This window comes from Nycticebus coucang, chromosome 6 (assembly GCF_027406575.1).
Source record: "Nycticebus coucang isolate mNycCou1 chromosome 6, mNycCou1.pri, whole genome shotgun sequence".
NCBI classification, from domain to species: Eukaryota; Metazoa; Chordata; class Mammalia; order Primates; family Lorisidae; genus Nycticebus; species Nycticebus coucang.
Genome location: NC_069785.1, coordinates 82,000,914 through 82,024,978, shown reverse-complemented (window position 1 = coordinate 82,024,978; position 24,065 = coordinate 82,000,914). Strand labels below are relative to the sequence as shown.

The window sequence follows — 24,065 nt, the reverse complement described above, 5'->3', positions numbered from 1 at the left end:
TGCTCATCGTGGGGCCAAGACCTCCACAGCCACATTGGAGGAATGGACCCCTGGCTCGCACCAGGAGAAAAAAAGAGAAGGGCCCCAAGGCAAACAGGAAGAGACCAAATCAGTGACATGCAGGCAGCTCCTTGGCAGGCAGACAGACAGGCAGGCAGATCGGGGAAGGAGTCTTCGGAGCTTGGCAAATGCAGCGGCTTCTCACAGGGCTGACTCTGCGCCCGCTCTGCAGATGCAGGTGGGAAGGGCAGGGCAGACCTGGATCACTCCCTCTCTGTCCTCTTCTCCCCTGTTTCCAGAGCTTCCAGCAGGGTTCTTCTGGGCAACTATGAGGCCTCACTCAGCCTCTCTGGGCACCTTAGAAGTGCTGGCCGGCTAATGGGATACATCCGGTCAGCCTTCAACCACTTGTCAACACTTGGTGTGGAGCTGAGGGATGCAGCGGGGACTGGGACTCTGCCCAGTCACTGGAGCAGACCACACAGAGTCCACTCTGACTGATGGCGGTCTGGGAATAGCCTCTGACAAGAGCTGCTCCGTCTGCTTTGGTGAGGCCTCAGCACTCAGCATCTCCCAGCTGGGCAGCCAGATTCAGAGGGCCCAGAGACAGCAGGAGGGGTGGTCAGCAGCACCCAGGGCTGGTCTCCCAATTACGCCCCTCAACACAATTCTCCATCTCCACATCATCCCCGTCCACACCCATGCTGCTGGTGACGCTGGAAGCAGTGAGAGGAAGTTGGGCAGGAAGCTGGTGGTGGTAGGGGCAGTGGCTGTTGCAGGGTATCTCCGGTGCTTTGTCTCTGCGGCATCTTTTGAGAACAGGGCACATCAAAGGACAGCTCCTGGTGCAGGGGGTCACTGGGGCACTGATAGGGACAGTGTGGATAAGGGGCAGAGGTGGAGGAGGTGAAGCTGCCCAGGGGGTGCTGGTCCCCTGTAGCTCCACGTGGTTGTCGAGACGCTGTAGGGGATACCTGGGCACCTGGTCTGTAGTGATTGAACTGCCCAACAGGGGCCGTATGGGCAGGATGGGGATGGTGGACCAGCAGTGGGGGGTGCAGGATGAAGTGGTCACTGGAGACAAGGTAGAGTTGGGTCTGGCAGGGCACAGAGAGCTGCTGCCTGGTGCACACCCAGATGAGCAGAGGTGGGAGGCAACAGAAGGGCTCGGGCTGCCTGCTGAACTTCACCCAATGCGCTAGGAGCAGCTGGGCTCTGTAGCCAGGGATGTGCAGGCCTGCTCAAGAGATCAACCACGAGCAGCTGGGTGCAGCACTTGGGGGCTTCTGCCAGCAGTGGAAGTTCAGTGCTCCTCTGCGGGGGTTGTGGTAGTTAAGTCAGCGGCTGCTGGGAGGGGCCCTCTCAAGGAGAGAGGAGGCCCTGATACGACTGCGGGGTCTACTCATTCACAGAGCAAGGAGAAAAGCCAGGGTCACTACCCCCATGAAGGAGGAAAGATAGCTGAGGCCCTGTGCCCAAGTCCCAGCCTCTGTGCCACACCCAAACTGGTAGCCCAGCACCAGGAAGCTCCTTCCTACCTTCCCCAGGGCTGGCTAGGAGTGCAGAGAATCACTGCTGACCCACAGGGGCAGAGGGTAGCCACCTACTCCCTGCCAGAGCCCATGGTTGTATCAGGAGGGTAGAGGGGTAGAGGGGCTGGGCTGGGGCTCACAACTCTTTGGATGCCTGACCACACATAGAGTCCTTTGTTCTTGATCTAGGACCACCAAGCTGGAGAAGGGGAGGAGGGCTGCACGGACTCTTTAAGAGCAGAACAATGTGCTCCCCTCGGCTTGGCGCCTATGGCTCAAGTGGCTAAGGTGCCAGCCACATACACTCGAGCTGGGGGATTCAAATCCAGCCCAGGCCCTCCAAACAACAATGACAACTATAACCAAAAAAAAAAAAAAAATAGCCAAGCATTGTGGAGGGCGCCTGTAGTCCCAGCTACTTGGGAGGCGGAGGCAGGAATCACTTGAGCCCAGGAGTTGGAGGTTGCTGTGAGCTGTGATACCACAGCACTCTACCCATGGCGACAACTTGAGGCTCTGTCTAAAAACAAAATGTGGTACCCTCCTCACCCCCAGTCTGAGGGCAGCCGGCTCCTTCCATAGCTCTCTCTCTTTGTTGCCCACCCAGCAGTGCCCATTTTGCCCACCTTGCAAGGCCCACACACAGTCTCTCTCTGCCCAGGCCCTGAGGCAGCAAAAGCAAAGGACACAGCCCTTTAAGGACTATCCGCAGGGCCCGCAACTCTCACCACTTATAAAGATTGATTCAAGATGGATAAAAGATTTAAACCTAAGCAGTGAAACATAAAAATCCTAGAAATAAAGTGTGGGGAAAACTCTTGAAGATGTCAGCCTGGGGAAAGATTTTATGAAGAAGACTTCCGATGCAATTGCAATAACAACAAAAATAAATAAACGGGACTTAATTAAACCAAAAAGCTACTGTATAGTTAAGGAGACAACAACCAAAGCAAACAGACAACCTTCAGAATGGGAAAAGATATTTGCATATTACAAATCTGATAAAGCTTGATAACTAGGATCTACAGAGAACTCAAATTAATCGACAAAAAAAGAGCTAATAAGGCCGAGCTTGCTGGCTCATGTCTGTAATCCTAGCACTCTGAGAGGCTGAGGCAAGAGAATCACTTGAGCTCAAGAGTCTGAGGTTGCTGTGATCTGTGACACCAAGGCATTCTACCTAGGGGGACAAAGTGAGACTCTATCTCAAAAAAATAAAAGCACTAACAATCCCCTCTAAAAATCTACTGTCACTGGGCTAGAGACATGAACAGAACCTTCTCTGAGGAAGACAGAGGATGGATAACAAGTATTTGAAAAAATGCTCATCGTCCCCAATCATCAGAAAAATGCAAATTTTGGGGGGGGAACAGAGTCTCACTTTGTTCCCTCGGTACAGTGCCGTAGTGTCATAGCTCACAGCAACCTCAAACTCTTGGGCTCAAGCGATTCTCTTGCCTCAGCCTACCAGGTAGCTGGGACTACAGGTGCCTGCCACAACACTGGGCTATTTTTAGAGACAGGGTCTCACTCTTGCTCAGGCTGGTCTCGAACCCCTGAGTGTAGGCAATCCATCCACCTCAGCCTCCCAGAGTGCATGAGCGACTGTGCTCAGCCAAGAAACCCAAGAAACACAAATTAAACCACCCTGACATATCACCTAACCCCAGTAAGATTAGCCCACATCACAAAGTCTCAAAGCTGCAGATGCTGGTATAGATTTAGAAAGAGGGGAATGCTTTTACACAGTTGGTGGGATTGCAAACTAATACAGCCTCTTTGTTTTTATTTTTATTTATTTATATATTTATTTTTTCAGACAGAGTCTCACTTTGTCTACCTCAGGAGAGTGCCGTGGAGTCACAGCTCATAGCAACCTCCAACTCTTGGGCTTGAAGGAAGGAAATTTCACCCCAAAATATGATTCCTTGGTATAAAGAATATTTTAAGTGCAAAGGCCATTTTTGATCAGAAAGCACTGGCCTGTCCTCTATAAAAGCCGAGTAACCTGATTTAGAATCAGAAAGGGGCTGCTGGACTCCTTATCACACAGACCTGGCCCTAAGGTCATTTGAAGCACTGAGACCTGTCCCTCAGGTTAATCTGCGACTCAGTCTGTTTCTACCCATCTACACACATTCCACCTACAATCCCCCTAGCAACCACTTAACTACACAAATACTTTCCAGTTTCTCTTCCCCCTCCCTTTTAAAAGGCATTTTTTTTTGAGACAGAGTCTCACTATGTCGCCCTCTGTAGAGTGCTGTAACGTCACAGCTCACAGCAACCTCAAACTCTTGGGCTTAAGCGATTCTCTTGCCTCAGCCTCCCAAGTAGCTGGGACTACTGGTGTCCACCACAACACCTGGCTATTTTTTTTGTCATTGTAGTTGTCATTGTTTGGCAGGCCCGGGCTGGGCTGGAACCCTGCCAGCCCTGGTGCACGTGACCAGTGCCCTAGCTACTGAGCTACAGGAGCCAAGCCCTAAAAAGCATCTTTAAAAGCCACTGACCATCACTGAGATTTTGGGAAGTCATTCCCCCATGCACATGGTATTTGGAAATAAACCTTTCTCTTATTAATCTACCATAACTGTGAGTTGACTTTTCAGCAAACCAACCTAAGGGAAAAGAGCAAGTTTCCCTGTGACCCCTTTAGGTTCAAGTGATCCTCTTGCCTAAGTTTTTCTATTTTAGTAGAGATAGGGCCTTGCGTTTGCTCAGGCTGGTCTCAAACTCATGAGCTCAAGCGATCCACCCACCTCAGCTTCCGAGTGCTAGTTATAGGCATGAGCCACCGCTCCCAGCCCTAATTCTTAGTTTCATTTTCATTTCTTTTTTTTTTGTAGAGACAGAGTCTTACTTTATGGCCCTCAGTAGAGTGCCATGGCATCACACAGCTCACAGCAACCTCCAACTCCTGGGCTTAAGCGATTCTCTTGCCTCAGCCTCCCGAGTAGCTGAGACGACAGGCACCCGCCACAACGCCCAGCTAGTTTTTGGTTGCAGTTCAGCCGAGGCTGAGGTTTGAACCCGCCACCCTCGGTATATGGGGCCGGCGCCTTACCGACTGAGCCACAGGCGCAGCCCTTCATTTTCATTTCTTGTTTGAAATGTTCATTACTACATTTAGAAAAGTGTTGGTGATTACACAGATACTGTATCAGAACCTGAGTATCCTAACTATCTAACTATACTTTTTTTTTTTTTTTGAGACAGAGTCTCACTTTTTCACCCTCAGTAGAGTGCCATGTTATCATGGAGCACTGGCCTCCTAAGTACTGGTATTATAGGCATGAGCCACGGCACCTGGTCCAACTATACCTTTTTTTATAAACCAAAGTTTATCCTGTATGTCTCAGAAACTGACTATAGATCCAAACTGAATTTATTTTTTGTTTAAGTAAGCATTGGCTGGGCACAGTGGCTCACTCCTATAGCACTCTGGGAGGCCATGGTGGGAGGATCCCTTAAGCTCAGGAGGTCAAGACCAGCCTGACCAAGATCAAGACCCTGTCTCTACAAAAAACAAGAAAAATTAGCCAAGCCTGGTGGTGGGCACCTGTAGTCCCAGCTACTCAGGAGGTTGAGGCAAAGGGATCACTCGAGCCCAGGAGTCTAAGGTTGCTATGATCAAGGCTGATGCCATGGCACTCTCCCCAGGGCAACTACTGCTGTTTTCCCTTTGAAAAGTACCATAGCCAAAAGCAAAATTTAGAGGCTCTTAAGGCTGGGTGCCTGTGGCTCAGTAGCTAGGGTGTCAGCCACATACAACAGAGCTGGCGGGTTCAAACCCATCCTGGGCCTGCCAAAACAACGACAACTACAACAAAAAAAACAGCCGGGCATTGTGGCAGGCACCTGTAGTCCCAGTTACCTGGGAGACTGAGGCAAGAGAATCACTTAAGCCCAAGAGTTTGAGGTTGCTGTGAGCTGTGACACCATGGCATTCTACCAAGGGCAACACAGTGAGACTCTGTCTCAAAAAATAAACAAAATAGGCTCTTAAGCTCTTCAATTTTTCTTTAGTTGAAAACTTTTAGAATGTCCCAGCAACAGCTATATCTAAAAACAGGCATTTGCTCTCCAAAATTAAAAGTGGAGATGACTGAATGAATATATCTCTTACCTATATAAGTTATACATTCCTAGGCTTTATCTGCATTTTATAATATTGCCATTAAAAAATAATAAACTTAGGGTAGCACCTATGGCTCAGTGGGTAGGGCACCGGCCCCACATACCGAGGGTGGTAGGTTTGAACCCGACCCCGGCCAGCCAAAATAGCAGTGACAACTGCAACAAGAAATAGCCGGGCATTGTGGCAGGCGCCTGTAGTCCCAGCTACTCAGGAGGCTGAAGCAAGAGAACTGCCTAAGCCCAAGAGTTGGAGGTTGCTGTGAGCTGTGACACCACGGCACTCTACCAAGGGTGACAAAGTGAGACTCTGTCTCAAAAAAAAATAAACTTTTAATTTTATAGTAAGTCATGATGCTATTGTCATTTGTAACACACACATATACATCTCTGTCTATATACATATATGCATATACACTTATAATAAAATGTCACTATACCTGCCCTAGTTCAGGGCCACATCTTTCTGCCACCCAAATTTCCCCTGTATTGAACTAAAATATGATCCTCCCAAAACTAAAACTGAAGTTGTCACTTCCTTGCTCAAAAGCCTTCAGTAGAATTTGTACATAGCTTTTCAAATCAAATGTTGAATATCTAGCTAATGACCAAAAAAGACCACCAACCCACACAATCACAAATACCCCTCCCCTCACAGTAAGTCTTCGTCTGAAGTCTTCCTAAGGCTGCACGTACCAGTGCTGATGACAAGTATGACAACGGACAGGGGCCTCATAGGAGAAAGAATAGATAATGCCAGGCTCATAAAAATACTTTATCTTAAAAATTAGGTAAGTTTAATATCCGTATGTAAACTGATACTTATTCCCATCACAATTTTTAAGTATAGTCCAAGAATAAAGAGGATTCTATTCTTCTTTTTAGACTAATTTAAAATCACAAAAGATTCCTTTTGTATAAGAGAACCTACTGATTCAATGAAGGTATTATCAATACTGAATCATATGTCCACTTCTTGAAGAAGGGCAAAAATAAAGCGGCAGTCTAAATTCTCTACATTTTTCAGCTATTGCTAACAGATGGTGCTGCCAAGATGAGGCAACACAGGCTTGTCTAACACTGGTCCAAGGAATTTGCATATCTTATGTCTGAGGAAGAGAAAGCTGTAAGAATCTGCATGGTAAATCACCTAGTGAGACCTTGGTTCTACACTGAGAAAATTCTCTGAAAGCCACAAGGCCCACGCTATCACCCGACACTGCGTGAGTGCATCCAATACTGGATAAGACCATGCAGGAAAATGCCGTGGAAGCAAGCTCTTCTCTTGTCAGTTCAGAAGTGGGAAGAACTTACTTGACTGAAGTAGATTGTCTTGCCTTAATTCTGTAAAAAGCCAAATTATTTCAGGGTTTTAAATGTCATGTGGAAAAGGTGCAGACCACAGAGAGGCTGAAACTCGGACACACAGTGCAGTTAATGACTCCCAAAGGTACAGAGCAGACATTCTTCAGTTACCGAGGCCTCTACAAAGCAACTTTCAAATGACCCAGGAGCCCCATGTATTTCACAGCCACAGAGGGGAGAACCAAATTTGGGTTTACAACCAAAATTGTAAATATTACTTGGTGAAAGCCACTGTGGCACCTCGTCAGTAGATCCTAAGTTACTCTGGATTCCTCTGCAGTTGCCATAGTGGCCGTGAGCCTGTCATGTCTTACTTGCCCGACAGCCCAGGTCTGAGGAAGAGAGAGCCAACAATCGCTTACTCAACAGGGTGTTGTGTCGTTTCAGATACACTATTATGTCTCCTTGCTTTTCAACAATTTCTTCCAGGCTTGAAATAGTGCTGCAAATAACCAAAAATATAAAGGGGTTACACGTATTCACCAGTATCCCTTACTCTCCTTGCAAACAAGCGTCTTCCAGTTTTCAGGAGCGCATGCTGTAATGGTTACCATTTCCTGCATGTCACACCAGGGCAATACTGCCAAACGACATGTTTTCATGAATCATGTAAAGTAACTTTCACTCTTGAAATAAATTAATTTTGTACAATTCTTTTTGGGGGGCGAGGGGTAGAGACAGAGTCTCACTTTATTGCCCTTGGTAGAGTGCCATGGCATTTTAGCTCACAGCAGCCTCAAACTTTTGGGCTCAAGCGATCCTCTTGGCCTCACCCTCCCGAATAGCTGGAACTAGAGGTGCCCACCACAACTCCCAGCTGTTTTTAGAGAAGAGGTCTCACTCTGGTTCAGCCTGGTCTCAAACCTATTAGCTCAGGCGATGCACCCGCCTTGGCCTCCCAGAGCACTGGGATTATAGGTGTGAGACACCAGGCCCAGCCCCTTACTTTCAATTTATATAGTTTTTTTTAATAACTATTTTGACCCCAGTCTCTCAAACAGATATGGATGATATTGTAAGCCATGGCAGTTGCTTAGGAAGAGGCCACGACAGAAACAAGGTGAGGGGTGGGGGAGGGCAGACCCAGCTGGCTACTTGGGAGGCTGAGGCAAGAGGATCCCTTGAGTCCAGGAGTTCAAGACCAACCTAGCCAAGACAGATAGACCTACCCTGTGTCTCAAAAAAACAGAGAAACAGAGAAGCCAGCAGGTTTGTAGAAACCTACAAACAAAGCACTTCAGAGGGAACATCCGGTGACATAACATCAAAAGCTCTGAGAGGCTGACTGGTTGTCTAAATGGTTAACCTCACTTTTGCATGAAGCATATGAACCTTTTAGTAAATTTACATATGATCGTTTAATTTTTGTTTTCACACATACTCTCACTTTGTCACCTTCTGTAGAGTGCTGTAGCATCACAGCAACCTCAAACTCTTGGGCCTGAGTGATTCTCTTGCCTCAGCCTCTCAATTAGCTGGGACTACAGGCACCCGCCACAATGCCTGGCTCGTGTCTGATGATTTAAGACTTAGTTTCACCACAGCTGAAAGGAAAGAAACAAATCTAACATAATTATAAATGCACAAATAGTCATAAATTCCGAACATTAAAATGGTTTCTAGCCTTCCAGGGGGAAAAAATTATTTTACTCCCCACCTGACCCTTACCTGAATCCAGTCTCTGAGGTAATATTGCTAGGGTAAGCATAGATTTTTTCTTCTTCAAATGCATCAGGTTGTGGTTTGGCTTTATTAAATTTTCGGACTTTCACTAAAATAATAAAGTCATTATTAGTAAGATCTAATTCTGAAAAAAGTCTATTTATTCAATTAAATTATTAGCTGTTCTTATTAACGTACTCAAGTTATTTCGACAACTACTACAACCTGTAGAAAGCCCCACAAAGATAGGAATTAACATTACTTTGGTAGTAATAAGTGTTTACATGGATGCCCAAATTCAGTTCTCGCAGCCACCCCAGAGGGCAGGTGCTCTGGTTACTCCACAAATGAGGACGACATCAGGGCGGCGCCTGTGGCTCAGTAGGTAGCGCACCAGCCCCGTATACTGAGGCTGGCAGGTTCAAACCTGGCCCCGGCCAAAACAACAAAAACAACAACAACAAAAAAAACCTTGGTCGGTGAATGTGGCTCAGTGGGTAGGGGGCCGGCCCCATATACCGAGGGTGGCAGGTTCAAACCCAGCCCTGGCCAAACTGCAAACAACGAATAGCCCGGTGTTGTGGCAGAGACACACTGAGAAAAAAAAAAAAAAAAAAAAGCAGGATGCAGGACATCAGAGCCCCACTGTTGACACCACACTGGTCCAGGGGAAAATACAGAAAACATGTCTTCATTCCAAGACAGTGTGAGAAGTGCCTTGGGTAGAAGATCACACAAAGAGCTGAGCTGGCCTTACCAGGCAGTCCCCAACCCTGTAGGGGGTTCCCAGAGGAGGAAGAGGATAAAGCTTCATCACACAGATGAGGAGAATGGAAAAGGGCATTTCAGCTGTGGGAAGTGCCTGGGCAAACACTATGGTCTGGAGAAGGTGTGTGTGTACACGGGTGGGGGGTATCCACAGCAGGTGAGGCTGGACAGGTGGGCAGGGAACACATTTCGAGTGGCTGGTGTGTCATGCGGGACATTTCCATTTTATCCTGAGAGCACTGGCAGCCAGTGAAAGGATCTCACCATCATTCCTGAAGAGCAGGCTGGGGAGAGGCCATTCTGACACTGATGACAGGGATTAATACGAACAAACTCACCATGGCCAGAGAAAGGAACGAGTCGGAAGACGTTGGAGGGAGACCTACCGCGTGCCTACTGCACCTACCCAAATACGAGAAGAGGGGTGCCTCACCAAGGTGATGGCAGTCACCATAGAGGAAGATTTGAGCGACAGACAGACTGAATAGGACGGATAAGTGACTGACCATCAACCTTATCCAATCCTTGGGGAACGAGGTACAAGGAAGGACCCAGGGTGTCACCAGGCCGCTTAGGTTCTGACTGAACAGTGCTAATGGCTACGCTGTTAACTAAGTGGGGTCGTAAGGGTGGGTCCCTAATACAAGAGGATAGGTACCCTGTGAGAAGAGGCAGAGACACAGGGAAAGCCAGACACAGAGAAAAGGCCATGTGTGAACAGTGAGGAGATGGCCTTCTGCAAGCCAGGAAGAGAGGCCTTGGGCAAGACCAGACCTGCTGATTCCCTGACCGTGGACTTTCAGCCTCTAGAAAAGTGAGAAAATTAATTTCTGGTGTTTAAGCCACCTAGTCTGTAATCATTTTTTATGGCAGCCCCTGCAGACTAATACAAGTGGGAATAAGTCAGTGCAAAGAGGTAAAGACAGAGACAATGAAAGCTGCTGAGCCCAACTTCTCAGGTCTGACAACGCAGACGCAATACTCTGCATCTCTGGGTGACGGTCCTGGGGCTCTGCCCTTCCGAATGACGACTGGGATCTGGCTGCAACGAACACTCCCTACCACAGGTGGGGAGAAGTGGCACGGAGTGAGCCACACCTGCTCAATATAGGTTAACGACTGTAACCCAGACGGCCACCTACGTACTCCAAATGATCAGAAGATTTAGCATGTCAGCTGGGGAAGGGGAGGCAGGTTAGACCCAGGCATCAAATGTTTAAAAATCTCCACATGATATTTTTAAAATCTTTCCCTTTTTATAACAACTTTATTGAGATAAAGTATCATGTATCATACAATTCACCCATCTAAAGTGTACATCCACAGGCCTTTCTATGACTGAAAATAAAATAAATTTTAAAATATAATGTTCAGGGGCCAGGTGCAGTGGCTCACACCTATAATCCTAGCACTCCGGGAGGCTGAGGCCAGTGGACTGCTTGATCTCATGAGTTCCAGACCAGCCTGAGCAAAAGCAAGACCTTATCTCTACTAAAAATTAAAAAACTGAGGCAAGGGCTCGGCGCCTGTGGCTCAAGCTGCTAAGACGTCAGCCACATACACCTGAGCTGGCGGGTTTGAATCCAGCCTGGGCCGCCAAACAACAATGACCGCTGCAACCGAAAAATAGCCGGGTGTTGTGGTGGCGCCTGTGGTCCCAGCTACTTGGGAGGCGGAGGCAGGAGAATCGCTTGAGCCCAGGAGTTGGAGGTTGCTGTGAGCTGTGATGTCATAGCACTCTACGGAGGGTGACAAAGTGAGACTCTGTCTCAAAAAAAAAAAAGTTACAGTTCTGCATGTTGTATGTGTGTGGTTTTTTTTTTTTTAGAGAAAGAGTCTCATTTTATCACCCTTGGTAGAGTGCCAAGGCAACACACCCTTCAAAGCATCAGCTAATTCTGGAAAACAAGTAAAAAACAAGTTTCTTCCTCTTCCGTTTGTTCTTTCTGTTTTTTTTTTTTTTTCAGTTTTTGGCTGGGGCTGGGTTTGAACCCGCCACCTCTGGCATATGGGGCTGGTGCCCTACTCCTTTGAGCCACAGGCGCCACTCTTCCGTTCTTTTATGTGGTTCTCCTGGACTTCCTTCCATATACTTATTCTGGAAACTAGAAATGGTTGTTGACCGAAAATAAAATAAACAACAAAAAACACCCTTTCCACCTTCTCCTTTACCACCGAAACTGCTGCTTGCCAGGTGTCAAGCTACTGATACTGTGCACTAATTGCTAAACAGGGAAATAAATATGCGTCTACCAAAAATCAATGAGAAACACACATGCAGCAGGGCGGCGCCTGCGGCTCAGTGGGTAGGGTGCCGGCCCCATATACAGAGTTTGAACCTCATCCCGGCCAAACTGCAACAAAAAATAGCCGGGCGTTCTGGCGGCACCTGTAGTCCCAGCTACTTGGAAGGCTGAGGCCAGAGAATCAATCGTGGAAGCCCAGGAGTTGGAGATTGCTGTGAGCTGTGATGCCATCGCACTCTACTCAAGGTGACATAGTGAGACTCTGTCTCAGAAAAAATAAATAAATAAAAGAAACACATAAGCAGAAAAAAGCTGCATTTCCACCAGGGTCTCAGATGGTCAGGACAGGACAGCCCCTTGGACATGGGGTGGAGGTTGGGGACACAGCAGGCGAAGGCCAGGCAGCCTCCTGGACACCCTGGCCAATGCAAAGTGGTATCCAATCTCAAAGTAAAAAGAGAAATCGCATTTAGAGTCCAGTGAGTTTGGCTTTTTTTGTTTGTTTTTGAGACAGAGTCTTTCTCTGTCATGCTCAGTGGAGTGCTGTGGCATCACAGCTCATAGCAACCTCCAACTCTTGGGCTCAAGCGATCCTCTTGCCTCGGTTTTCTATTTTTAGTAGAGATGGGGTCTCTCTTTTGCTCAGGCTGGTCTTGAAACCGTGAGCTCAAGCAATCCACCCATCTCAGCCTCCCAGAGTGCTGGGATTATAGGTGTGAGCCATCGCGCCTGGCCTAAATGTTTTTAAAAATTGGTGCAAAGGTCTTCAGTCTGTCACGGATTCACTCCTGTTCTACTCTTTCCCTTCTCACTACCAAACTTGACTATTCCTTAAAAAATGAGGAGAAAGAAAAATAATTGCTCTCCTTAAGACAGCTAGCTACCAGAGGCCAGGAAGGGTGGCAGGGAGCGGGGGAGACAGTGGGGATGGTTCATGAGTACAAAACTACAGTTAGAATGAACAATATTCAATAGCACAACAAAGAGACAACAACCAACAGAAAGTTAAAGTGCAAATTAAAATTAACTAAAAGAATCCCAGCCCTCAGGGAGGCTGAGGCGGGTGGATTGCTTGAGCTCAGGAGTTCCAGCCACGCCAGAACAAAACCGAGACCGCCTCTCTACTAAAAATACAAAAAACTGAGGCAAGAGGATTGCTGAAGCCCAAGAGTTGAAGGCTGCTGTTGTGAGCTATGACACCACAACACTCTATGGAGGGTGACAAAGTGAGACTCTGTCTACAAAAATAAATAAATAGATAAAAGAGTGGAACTGGAATGTTCCCAACACAATGAAATGATAAATGTCTAAGGTAATAGACAGCTAATTATCCTGCCTTGATTAATCCACACTATGCCTATACCAAAGCATCACACGTACACCCTATAAAGATATGCAACATTACATACTCTTAATAATTAAAAACAGAAAATTTGCAAAAGGAATTTATGACTAAGGCCTCCAAGGCAAACACAGCAATAATAAAAATAAATAATTGGATTTTAATTAAATTACAAAGCTTCTGTACAACAAAGGAAATAACAGTAAACAAACAACCTACAGAATGGGGGAAAATACCCTCAATCTGAACATCTGATAAAGGGCTGATATCCAGAATCAACAAAGAACTCAAAACAAATGGGCAACAAATCTACCATTAAAAAAGTGGGCAGAAAACATGAAAAGATGTTTTTCAAAAGACAGACAATTGGCCAACAAAAATATGAAAAAATGCTCAGCATCAAGGGACTTTACCTAACAATTGCAATCAGTGTAACCTGGCTTATTGTACCCTCAATGAATCCCCAACAATTAAAAAAAAAAAAAAATGCTCAGCATCACTAGTGATCAGGGAAACGCAAATTAAAGCCACAATGAGGGCTCAGTGCCCATAGCACAGTGGTTACAGCGCCAGCCACATGCACCGAGGCTGGAGGGTTCCAACCCAGCCCAGGCCAGCTAAACAACAATGACAACTGCACAAAAACAAAACAAAATAGCTGGGCGTTGTGGCAGGCGCCCTGTAGTCCCAGCTACTAGGGAGGCTGAGGCAAGAGAATCTCTTAAACTCAAGAGTTGGAGGTTGAAGCTGTGACGCCACATCATTCTACCCAGGGAGACATAGTAAGACTGTCTCAAAAAATAAAATAAATAAAATAAAACCACAACGAGGTTCACATCTTATCCCTGTCAGAATGGCCATTACTAAAAAGTCAAACAACAAAAGCTGGCCTGGATGCAAAGAGAAAGGTCGACACAGTGTTGATGGGACTGCAAACTAGTTCAGCCTCTACGGAAAACAGTCTGGAGATCCCTCAAAGAAATAAACGGAGACCTGTAGACCTACCTACCATTCGATCCAGCAATCCCACTACTGGGTATCTACCCAGAGGAAAAGAAGTCATTTTATCAAAAAGACACAAATGCTTATTTGCGCCCAAATGTTTAGTCACAATTGCAAAGATGTGGAATCAACCTAAGTGCCCATCTTTATCCACTCATGAATTATAAATTATGAGTAGATAGATAAAATGTAGTGCATGTATACCACAAAGTACTACTAGTCATCTATAAAAAGGAATGAAATGGAGCGGCGTCCGTAGCTCAGGGGGTAGGGCCCCGGCCACATACACCGAGGCCGGCGGGTTCGAACCCAGCCTGGGCCACATAAACAATGACGACTATAACAAAAAATAGCCAGGCGTTGTGGCGGGCAGCTGTACTCCCAGCCACTCGGGAGACTGAGGCAAGAGAATCGCTTGAGCCCAAGGATTTGAGATTGCTGTGAGCTGTGATGCCACAGCACTCTACTGAGGGCGACAGCTTGAGACTCTGTCTTTAAAAAAAAAAAAATGGAATGGGCTCAGCCCTGTGGCTCAAGGGTGTAAGGCGCCAGCCATATACACCTGAGCTGATGGGTTCAAATCCAGCCTGGGCCCGCCAAACAAAAATGAAAGCTGCAACCAAAAAAATAACCGGGCAGGCTTTGTGGCAGGCGCCTGTAGTCTCAGCTATTTGGGAGACGGAGGCAGGAGAATCGCTTGAGCCCAGGAATTGGAGGTTGCTGTGAGCTGTGATGCCATGGCACTGTCACCCAGGGTGACAGCTTGAGGCTCTGTCTCAAAAAAAAAAAATGGAATGAAATGATGTTTTTTGTAGCAACTTGGATGGTACTGGAGACCATTTCCTAAGTGAAGCGTCTCAGGAATGGAAAAACTAAATGTCACATACTCTCATGAATAACTGGGAACTGAATGAGGGACATACATGGGCACAGAAGGTGTTAACGACCTTGGAACCTGAGGGAGAGGTTGGCGGAATGGGGTGAAGACTCACCTGCCCCATCCACCACACACTCTTCCAGTGGTGGGCACACTGCAACCCAGACCAAGCATTACACAAGGCACCCATGTAACAGAAACATGGGTAGCCCCTTAATATTTGAAATTTCTGTTCTACAGTACACTGGGTGGTATGTATCTTTTTATTTTTAGAGTGATTTAGAGCGCCTACAAATGCAATCCTGTACCTCATTTGGCTAATTGTTAACTATAAATACAAACATACAAGTTGATTAAGCTGGTGACATCATTCACGTTTACAAATTCATCATTCCATTCATACTATAAATACCCTTCTCTTGGGGTTAAAGAGATCCACAAAAAAACAGTAAAACAAAACAAGAGGTAAGGCCCCCACCTGACTTCCTCCTTGATAACAAGAGAAATTATTTCTTTCAACATGGACATATTTATTGTCACAAAATTATCAGCTTAATACCACCAAGTTAGATGCTGTTATGGATAGAATTTACTGCCTGATAACACAGCAGCAGGAATGAAATCTAGATTTCTCCAGGGTTGGAATTTTTTCTCCTCCATTCTACTTTTCATATCTGAAGTATGAAATATCTGAATTTTTTCCCTTCCATTCTACTTTAACATATCTTAAGCCTACTTAATTTTACCACTGCAGATTTTCAGAAAGACAGACAGAACCCTCAGACAGTTTTAAACGTGGAAAAAAAGTGTATTCTTAAATGGTTTACCCCAAAGCAAGTTTCAGTTAAATGCTGTTTTGCATCTATAATTTCTTTCTTTTTTTTTTTTTTTTGTGGTTTTTGGCCGGGGCTGGGTTTGAACCCGCCACCTCCAGTATATGGGACCGGCGCCCTACTCCTTGAGCCACAGGCGCCGCCCTCTTTCTTTCTTTTCTTTTTTTTTTTTTTAAACAGTTGACAATTTTATTTTCACATTTCACAATACAAATGAAAACTGCCCCTTTTTCTGGTTCCACTTTTTCCCTTCAAAACTATTCTTACTCTCTCTTTGATAGGAAGGGGGAGCAAGTTTTCCTTATCATGCTATTAAGAAAACACCCAGCGTCACAGCACCATGATCTCTTGGTGAAGCAGAACAAGTAATAAAAACTGACATAAAGAAAACTCCCCTCTATCCTTATCTGTCTGGTCGAGTCATTCCAGGACGAGTGGGCACCATCATGGGACGAGCAGGAGGTCTCATCATTGGGGGCCCAGGCATCATTGGCATGTGACCTCCCATGGGTGGCCTCATTCCAGGAGCAGGTCCCACTGGCATCATCCCAGGAGGAGGAGGACCCGGAAGACTGGGGGGAGGTGGAATCATCGCCCCTGCAGGAGGAGGAGCCGAGAATGGAGTAGGAGGTATTTTTCCTTGTTGAAATGCAGCCGTTGTTTTGTCAATCAGGCTCTGGGCCTGCTCTTCCATCCATTTCTGATAATAGTCTTTCACATTCTCTTTGTGCTTTCCCCCACTGCAGTGTGTCTTCCTCACAGATGGAGAGTCATGGGTGAGATAGGTATCGCAGTAATCACAATAAAACTTGGGCATATTCTCTCCTGGCCGTTAGCGACTCCGTTCTGAGACGCCCAGAAATGACGCACACAGCAAGCGCCGACGCAACTGAACCAGCTAAGTAAGTGCGAAAACCCTCTTTCTTTTTTTTTTTTTTTAAGAGACAGTCTCACTCTGTCACCCTCAGTAGAGTGCCATAGCGTCACAGCTCATAGCAACCTCCAGCTCTTGGACTTAGGCAATTCTCTTGCCTCAGCCTCCGAGTATCTGGGACTACAGGCGCCTGCCACAACGCCTGGCTTTTTTTGTTTGTTTGCAGTTTGGCTGGGGCCAGGTTTGAACCTGCCACCCTCAGTATATGGGGCCAGCACCCTACCCACTGAGCCACAGACGCCACCCTTTTTTTTTTTTTTAACAGGCCTGGGCTGTTAAACCCACCTGGGTTTGAACCCACCAGCCCTTGTGCATGTGGCTGGTGCCCTACCTACAGAGCTACAGGCACAGCCTGCATCTATAATTTTGTTATTTACTTATTTTGTATTTCTTTATTTTAAATTTTTTTAATTTTTTTTTTTTTTTTTGAGACAGAGTCTCAGTATGTCACCCTCCGTAGAATGCCATAGCATCACAGCTCACAGCAACCTCAAACTCTTGGGCTTAAGCAATTCTCTTGCCTCAGCCTACCAAGTAACTGGGACTATAGGTGCCTGCCACTATGCCCGGCTATTTTTTGTTGCAGTTGTCATTGTTGTTTAGCTGGCCCGGGCCAGGTTAGAACCCACCAGGCTTGTTGTATGTGGCTGGTGCCGTAGCCACTGTGCTATGGGCACTGAGCCTATTTTAAATTTTATCTATTTTTTTTTTCTAGAAAACAGTCTCACTCTGTCGCCCTCAGAGTGTCGTGGTGTCACAGCTCACAGCAACCTCCAGCTCTTAGGCTTAGGCAATTCTCTTGCCTCAGCCTCCCGAGTAGCTGGGATTACAGGCACCCACCACAACACCTGGCTATTTTTTGTTGCAATTTGGCCGGGGCTGGGTTCGAACCCACCACCCTTAGTATATGGGGCCCAAGCGCCCTACCCACTCAGCCATGGGTGCCTCCCCTATTTTAAATTTAAATGACAGGCTTGGTGCCTGTAGCTCTGCCAATAGGGCACTGGCCACATACACCAGGGCTGGCCAGTTTGAACCTATCCTGGGCCTGCCAAAACAACAATGACAACTACAACAAAAAAATAGCCAGGCGTGTGGCAGGTGCCTGTTGTCCCAGCTACGTGGGAGGCTGAGGCAAGAGAATCGCTTCAGCCCAAGAGTTTGAGGTTGCTGTGAGCTGTGACATCACAGCACTCTACTGAGGAAGACTTAGTGAGACTCTGTCTCAAAACAAATTTTTTTTAATGGCAAACTTAGGGCCAGATGCAATGCCTCATGCCTATGATGGGAGGCCAACGAGGGTGGATTGCCTGAGATCATGAGTTCAAGACCACCCTGAGCTAGGGTGAGACCCATCTCTACTAAAAATAGAAACACTAGCTGGACATTGTGGCAGGTGCCTGTAGTTCCAGCCGTTAAGGAGGCTGAGGCAGGATTGCTCAAGTCCAGGAGTCTAGGTCACCCAGGGCGACGGAGTGAGACTCTGTCTCCTAAAAATAAAATAGACGTGGAGCAACATCACGTCACTCAGATAACCGGCTATGCTTCACCCTGGGACAGAACAGCCTGCTTGTGATTCTCACCTGTGTAAATGAGCAGACACACGAGGGAACAGATCAGTTCCAGGGCCAGGACAGCAAAAATGAGGTCCAGGTACAGTCTGCTGGGCTCGGGAAAGGAGTGCTGCACACACAGGATGAGCAGAAGCGCCGTGTTGCCTAAGGGAGGGAAACAGAAACATGGGGTGTGAGGACAAATACATACACGGTCTCTGTGTGATACACAGTGTGGCTGTAAAGTTCCTATGCAAAAATTGAACTTGGCGGCCACTCTGCATATTTGCCCTTTGGCGCTTCACAGAGCTCCAGAAGCCTCTGCAACTTACAGAGCGATAAGAGTAACAGCAGGGTGTTTTGTCATGCAGGGACTGAAAGGGTGTGAGATCTTTCTTCCCCATCTTCAAGGTCACTACTGACACTCCCATAACGAAGTACAGGTTAACAAGAGGAAAGCATAACATCCTTCATTCAGTCCACATTTTACCTGACATGGGAGCCTTCAGAAATGAATAACCAAAGACCTAGGGAAAACTGTCTATTTTTATTCTTAGGTTCACTGGAGAATGGACATCTGTGTGGAATGTGCCTGGACAAAGTACAGGGGGTTAGGGGGCAGCAAGCCCTGTCTGTTTAGATTCTTCTTAGTCCTCTGTGTAGCATCCCCCCTCAACCCATCCCCAATGGGGCAGGGAGGGTGAAAGTGGCCTTTCTAGGTTTTATGGCTTGCTTTGGGAGAAAGTTCTAGTTTCTTTCCCTCTTCCGCCATCCCTTCCTCCCTTCCATTCATGTGCTTTTAAGAAGGGGTTTCAAAAAGTGTTATAATTACAGGTGTGAGCTACTGCACTTGGCCACAGAGGAGTTCTAGTTTCTGTGACCCACTTTTGGGAAGAGGAATTCTGGTGTCCATGACTCACTGGAGGAAAAAGATAAGAGGCAGGAAGTCAGGAGGTAAAGGTCAAGGGGAACTGGCCTCTGAGGCCCTTCCCATCTTTTTGAGGTAAAGGTATAGAACCTGCCAACGCGCCACAGTTGGGGTATCGTGTTTTGAATTCCAACAGTTACAATATTTGATTTTTAGGAGGTGTGGTGGCTTATGCCTGCGATCTCAACACTTTCGGAGTCTAAGGCAGGAAGATGATTAGAGGCCAGGAGTTTTAGACCAGCCTGGGCAACATAGCAAGATGCCTTCTCTATAAAAAAAAACAAACAAAGAAATTAGCTAGGCATGGTGGTGTGTCTATAGTCTCCACTACTCAGGAGGCTGAGGCAAAAGAGCTGCTTGAGGCCCAGACTTTGAAGTTATAGTGAATTATTATTATTATTTTTTTTTTTTTGTAGAGACAGAGTCTCACTTTATGGCCCTCAGTAGAGTGCCATGGCATCACACAGCTCACAGCAACCTCCAACTCCTGGGCTTAAGCGATTCTCTTGCCTCAGCCTCCCGAGTTGCTGGGACTACAGGCGCCGGCCACAACGCCCAGCTATTTTTTGGTTGCAGTTCAGCCGGGGCCGGGTTTGAACCCGCGACCCTCGGTATATGGGGCCGGCGCCTTACCAACTAAGCCACAGGCACCGCCCAGTTATAGTGAATTATGATCACACCACTGCACTCCAACCTGGACAACAGAGCAAGACTCGTCTCTTAAAAAAAAAAATGTTTTTGGTTTTTGTACAGAGCTCCTAAAACCCCTGGAATTTCTCACATACGATGGTTCATGCTAATGAGATGACTTAGGGCTGGACCCCAACAGCCTCAGGATGGGGCTGGTCACCCAAAACACCACTGATTAGGGGATTGGCAACTTCAGCCCCACCCACCAACCTCAAGCAAGAGAGGTAGGCTAGAATTTAAAGTTCCATAAAAGGCCAGGTGTGGTAGCTCACGCTTGTAATCCCAGCACTTGGGAGGCTGAGGCAGGTGGATTGCCCAAGCTCATAAGTTCAAAACCAGCCACAGTGAGACCCCGTCTCTAAAAATAGTTGGGCATTGTAGTGGGCACCTGTAGTCCCAGCTACTTGGGAGGCTGAAGCAAGAGGGTAATTTGAACCCAAGAGTTTGAGGTTGCTGTGAGCTAAGACGCCACAGTGCTCTACCGAGGGTGAGCAAGTGAGGCTCTGTCTCAAACAAACCAAAAAAAAGAATTAAATAAATAAATAAAGTTCCATAAAAACTCTCAATGAGATCTAACAAGCTTTCAGGTTGCCAGGGGGGTGGTATACCCCAACTCCTGTGAACAGAAGCTGCTACACCAGGGCCTCTTCCAGACCTCGCCCCACATTCCTGTCTGTCTGTGTCCTTCATAATACTCTTTTGTAATAAACGTAAACATGAGGAAAGTGTTTCCCTGAGTTCTGTGAGCCATTCTAGCAAATTATGAACTGCTGGTTAACATCAGTCGAGGCCTGGTCTTTCCACCAGCATCTGAATCGGGCAGTCTTGTAGGACTGCACCCTTTTACTTGTGAGATCCAACACTTACGTGCAGGTAGAAGCATCAGAATCGAATTAAGTTGTAGAACACCCACTTTTTGTGCACTGGAGAAGTTGCAGAGTGTTGACTTGGCGCCTTGTGGCTCAGCAGCTGGGGTGTCAGCCACATATACGGGAGCTGGCAGGTTCAAATCTGGCCCGTGCCTGCCAAACAACAATGACAACTACAACCAAAAAATAAAAATAGCCGAGCATTGTGGCAGACACCTATAGTTCCAGCTACTTAAGAGGCCAAAGCAGGAGAATCACTTAAGCCCACGAGGTTACAGTGAGCTGTGATACCAAGGCACTCTACCCAGGGCAGCAAAGTTAAACTCTGTCTCATAAAAAAAAAAAAAAGTTACAAAGTGTTGTGTGTGAGAGTGCCAAACCCAGGTTGGCCACAGCCTTGCACTGCCACCCCCAGGGTACAGGTGCACCCAGAACTGTTTCTGCTGAGCAGCAAAGGGAGTGAAAGGGTAAAAACGAGGGGCAAACTTGGAGGAAATGGAAAAACACCTAAGAGTTAACAATGTCTCATAATATTAACGTGTATATAAGAATCTGAACTTTCCCTCCCCCAATCCCCCCAACCCCCCGCCAAACTGCAACAAAAAATAGGTGAGCATCCTGGTGGGCGCCTGTAGTCCCAGCTACTCAGGAGGCTGAGGCAAGAGAATCGCCTAAGCCCAGGAGTTGGAGGTTGCTGTGAGCTGTGACACCACAGCACTCTACCGTGGACAATAAAAGTGAGATTTTGTCTAAAAAAAAAACAACAGAATGTGGCAATGGGCCGGACGCTTTGAGAGGCCAAGGTGGAAGTATTGCTTGACACCACGAGTTTGAGACTAGCCTTGGTAACATAACAAGATTCCATCTTTACAGAAAATTTAAACATTTGCCAAGTGTGGGGGCAGGCACCTGCAGTCCTAGTTACTGGGGAGTCTGAGTCAGGAAGATCACTTGAGAGCTCAGGAAGTCAAGGGCCCAGTAAGCTGGGATCCCACCACTGTACTCCTGCCTGGGCGACAAAGCAACACCTTGTTTCTATAAAAAAATAAGACTAAGAATAACCTATCTGTCAAAGTCTGATCTCAGGAGGGGATGGAATGCTACTTTATTCACCTTCTATTTCTTTTTTTTTTTTTTTTTTTTTTGCAGTTTTTCGCCGGAGCTGGGTTTGAACCTGCCACCTCTGGCATATGGGGCCGGCGCCCTACTCCTTTGAGCCACAGGCGCCGCCCTCACCTTCTATTTCTTTTTCCTTTTTTTCTTTTTCTTTTTGGTAGAGACAGAGTTCACTTCATCGCCCACAGTAGAGTGCTGTGGCCTCACACCACTCACAGCAACCTCCAATTCCTGGACTTAGGCAATTCTCCTGCCTCAGCTTCCCAAGGAGCTGGGACTACAGGCGCCCCCCACAACGCCCAGCTATTTTTTTGTTGCAGTTTGGCCAGGGCCGGGTTTGAACCCACCACCCTCGGTATATGGGGCCAGTGCCCTGCCCACTGAGCCATAGGCACCGCCCATTTTTTCTTTTTCTTTTTGTTTTTTTGAGACAGAGCCTCAAACTGTTGCCCTGGGTAGAGTGCCATGGCATTACAGCTCACAGCAACGTCCAACTCCTGGGCTCAAGTGATTCTCTTGCCTCAGCCTCCCAAATAGCTGGGACTACAGGCATCCGCCACAACACCTGGCTATATTTTGGTTGTAGTTGTCATTGTTGTTTGGCAGGCCTGGGCTGGGTTCCAATCCGCCAGCTCTGGTGTATGTGGCTGGCACCTTAGCTGCTTGAGCTACAGGCACCAAGCCTTCTATTTCTTTTTCTTCCCCCTTATCCTGTCAATAAGCTGATTACCTTCCTTTTTTTTTTTTTTCTTCCCCATTTCTTAATAAAAAGGAATGATTGTGAGCCCAACAGCCTTGTTGAAATGACCTATCCAAACTAACTACAGAAAGCAATGTCCCAATAAGCCCTGAGCCCTCCCCATACATTCACCAATGACGGGTCACAGCACATTAGCATGTTGACACATTCTTTGTAAATTAGTTTTTTTTTAATTTTTTTTTTTTTTTTGTGGTTTTTTTTGGCCGGGGCTGGGTTTGAACCGGCCACCTCCGGCATATGGGACCGGCGCCCTACTCCTTGAGCCACGGGGGCCGCCCGTGTAAATTAGTTTTATAAATACAGCAAATGCAGTTTTAAAACATTTGGGGAAGGAAAAAACTTCTGCAAAGAAACGAAACAGATTTTAGAGGATTTTCAATCTACTGAGCAGCCCTGTGTGCCAGTGCTCGGGGCAGGGGGGGCGTAGGCACAGGAGGTCTGTGGACACACATGAAGTTTGTGGTAAAGGGTCTGTCCTGTGGATGTTACGTAAGGCCCTCCTGAGGATGCACTGCCCAGCACACTGTCTTGGGTCAGACAAAGGTCATCTCACCTCTGGGCTCTGGTGGCAACTTCCTTAGCAGTTTTGCTGACAATGGCACACAAAACCCATCCCCCAAAAAGTGCTGCACACCTTGCTGCTGAGTATCACTAGAACCACCTGTGAAGTGCTCCCCTTGGGAAGCCATGCACTGTGGCCTGCGCCTAGTCTACCTTTCAGAGCAATTTTGGAACTCTTTTTCTGGAATGGTCATCAGAGCTGTCATTGTACAAAGGTCTGACAATTAAGCTTGCAAACTTGCCAACGTGCACTTATATTGGCAGTGCTGTACGAACAGCTCCATAAGGTTTTATGATCTTGGTATATCAGTGTCTTACAGCTGTGCTCGTGTCAATGTGTGGCACTGTCTTGCTGAGTGGTGTTCATTATTGTTGCCTTGTGTTTTTGTGTGCTGGAGGATGACCGCTCTGAAGGTCATTCCAGAAAAGGCATTCTAAAATTGCTGTAAAAGGTGGACTAGGTGCTGGCATCTGTGCACAGCTTCCCAAGGGAAGGACTTAGAAGATGAACATGGTGACATTCTGCAATGAGGTGTGTGGCATTTTTTCTAGGGTGAGTTCAAGAACTTCACTGCCAGCACTTGCATACTCTCCAGCTAGAGTTAGACCAATCTTTCTAAATCTCGCAGAGATCAGCAAACCCCTCTGCTTCAGTGGCCGCCTGCTGTGCCACCGTCTGGCATCCCTCCTGCCGGCCCTGGCCAGCTCTCAGCAGCACTCTGTGGGCAGGCTCCATGCTCCTGCCACTTCTCACCCACTGCCTTGCTCGCTCACTCACTCAGAAACTGCCTACATGACAATATGTGACCAGTTTTGGCATTTTAAAAGTGGTTTTATTACTTTAGACATAGCCTACATGTTTGTTCTTTACTCCATTTGCCATTTAAAAA

General features: G+C 46.9%; 3 protein-coding genes across 3 annotated transcripts in view; all 3 read right to left on the bottom strand.

Moving 5' to 3' along the window:
- Positions 1 to 24,065, bottom strand: part of LOC128588734 (tripartite motif-containing protein 43-like) — a gene marked incomplete at its 3' end in the record, with an annotated part of 421,410 nt that overhangs the window by 340,151 nt on the left and 57,194 nt on the right. The gene's annotated exons all lie outside the window — the stretch shown is intronic.
- Positions 1,929 to 20,949, bottom strand: LOC128589156 (transmembrane protein 192-like). Its single transcript, XM_053596071.1, has 5 exons — positions 20,737 to 20,949; positions 18,282 to 18,416; positions 8,703 to 8,805; positions 7,397 to 7,476; positions 1,929 to 2,048 (listed from the first exon to the last, which is right to left on the bottom strand). Exons 1-5 carry the CDS (start codon positions 20,750 to 20,752, stop codon positions 1,972 to 1,974), a joined length of 411 nt encoding a protein of 136 aa, XP_053452046.1. The 5' UTR covers positions 20,753 to 20,949; the 3' UTR covers positions 1,929 to 1,971.
- On the bottom strand, positions 15,939 to 16,635 carry LOC128589155 (U1 small nuclear ribonucleoprotein C-like). Its single transcript, XM_053596070.1, has one exon. It carries the CDS (start codon positions 16,579 to 16,581, stop codon positions 16,168 to 16,170), a length of 414 nt encoding a protein of 137 aa, XP_053452045.1. The 5' UTR covers positions 16,582 to 16,635; the 3' UTR covers positions 15,939 to 16,167.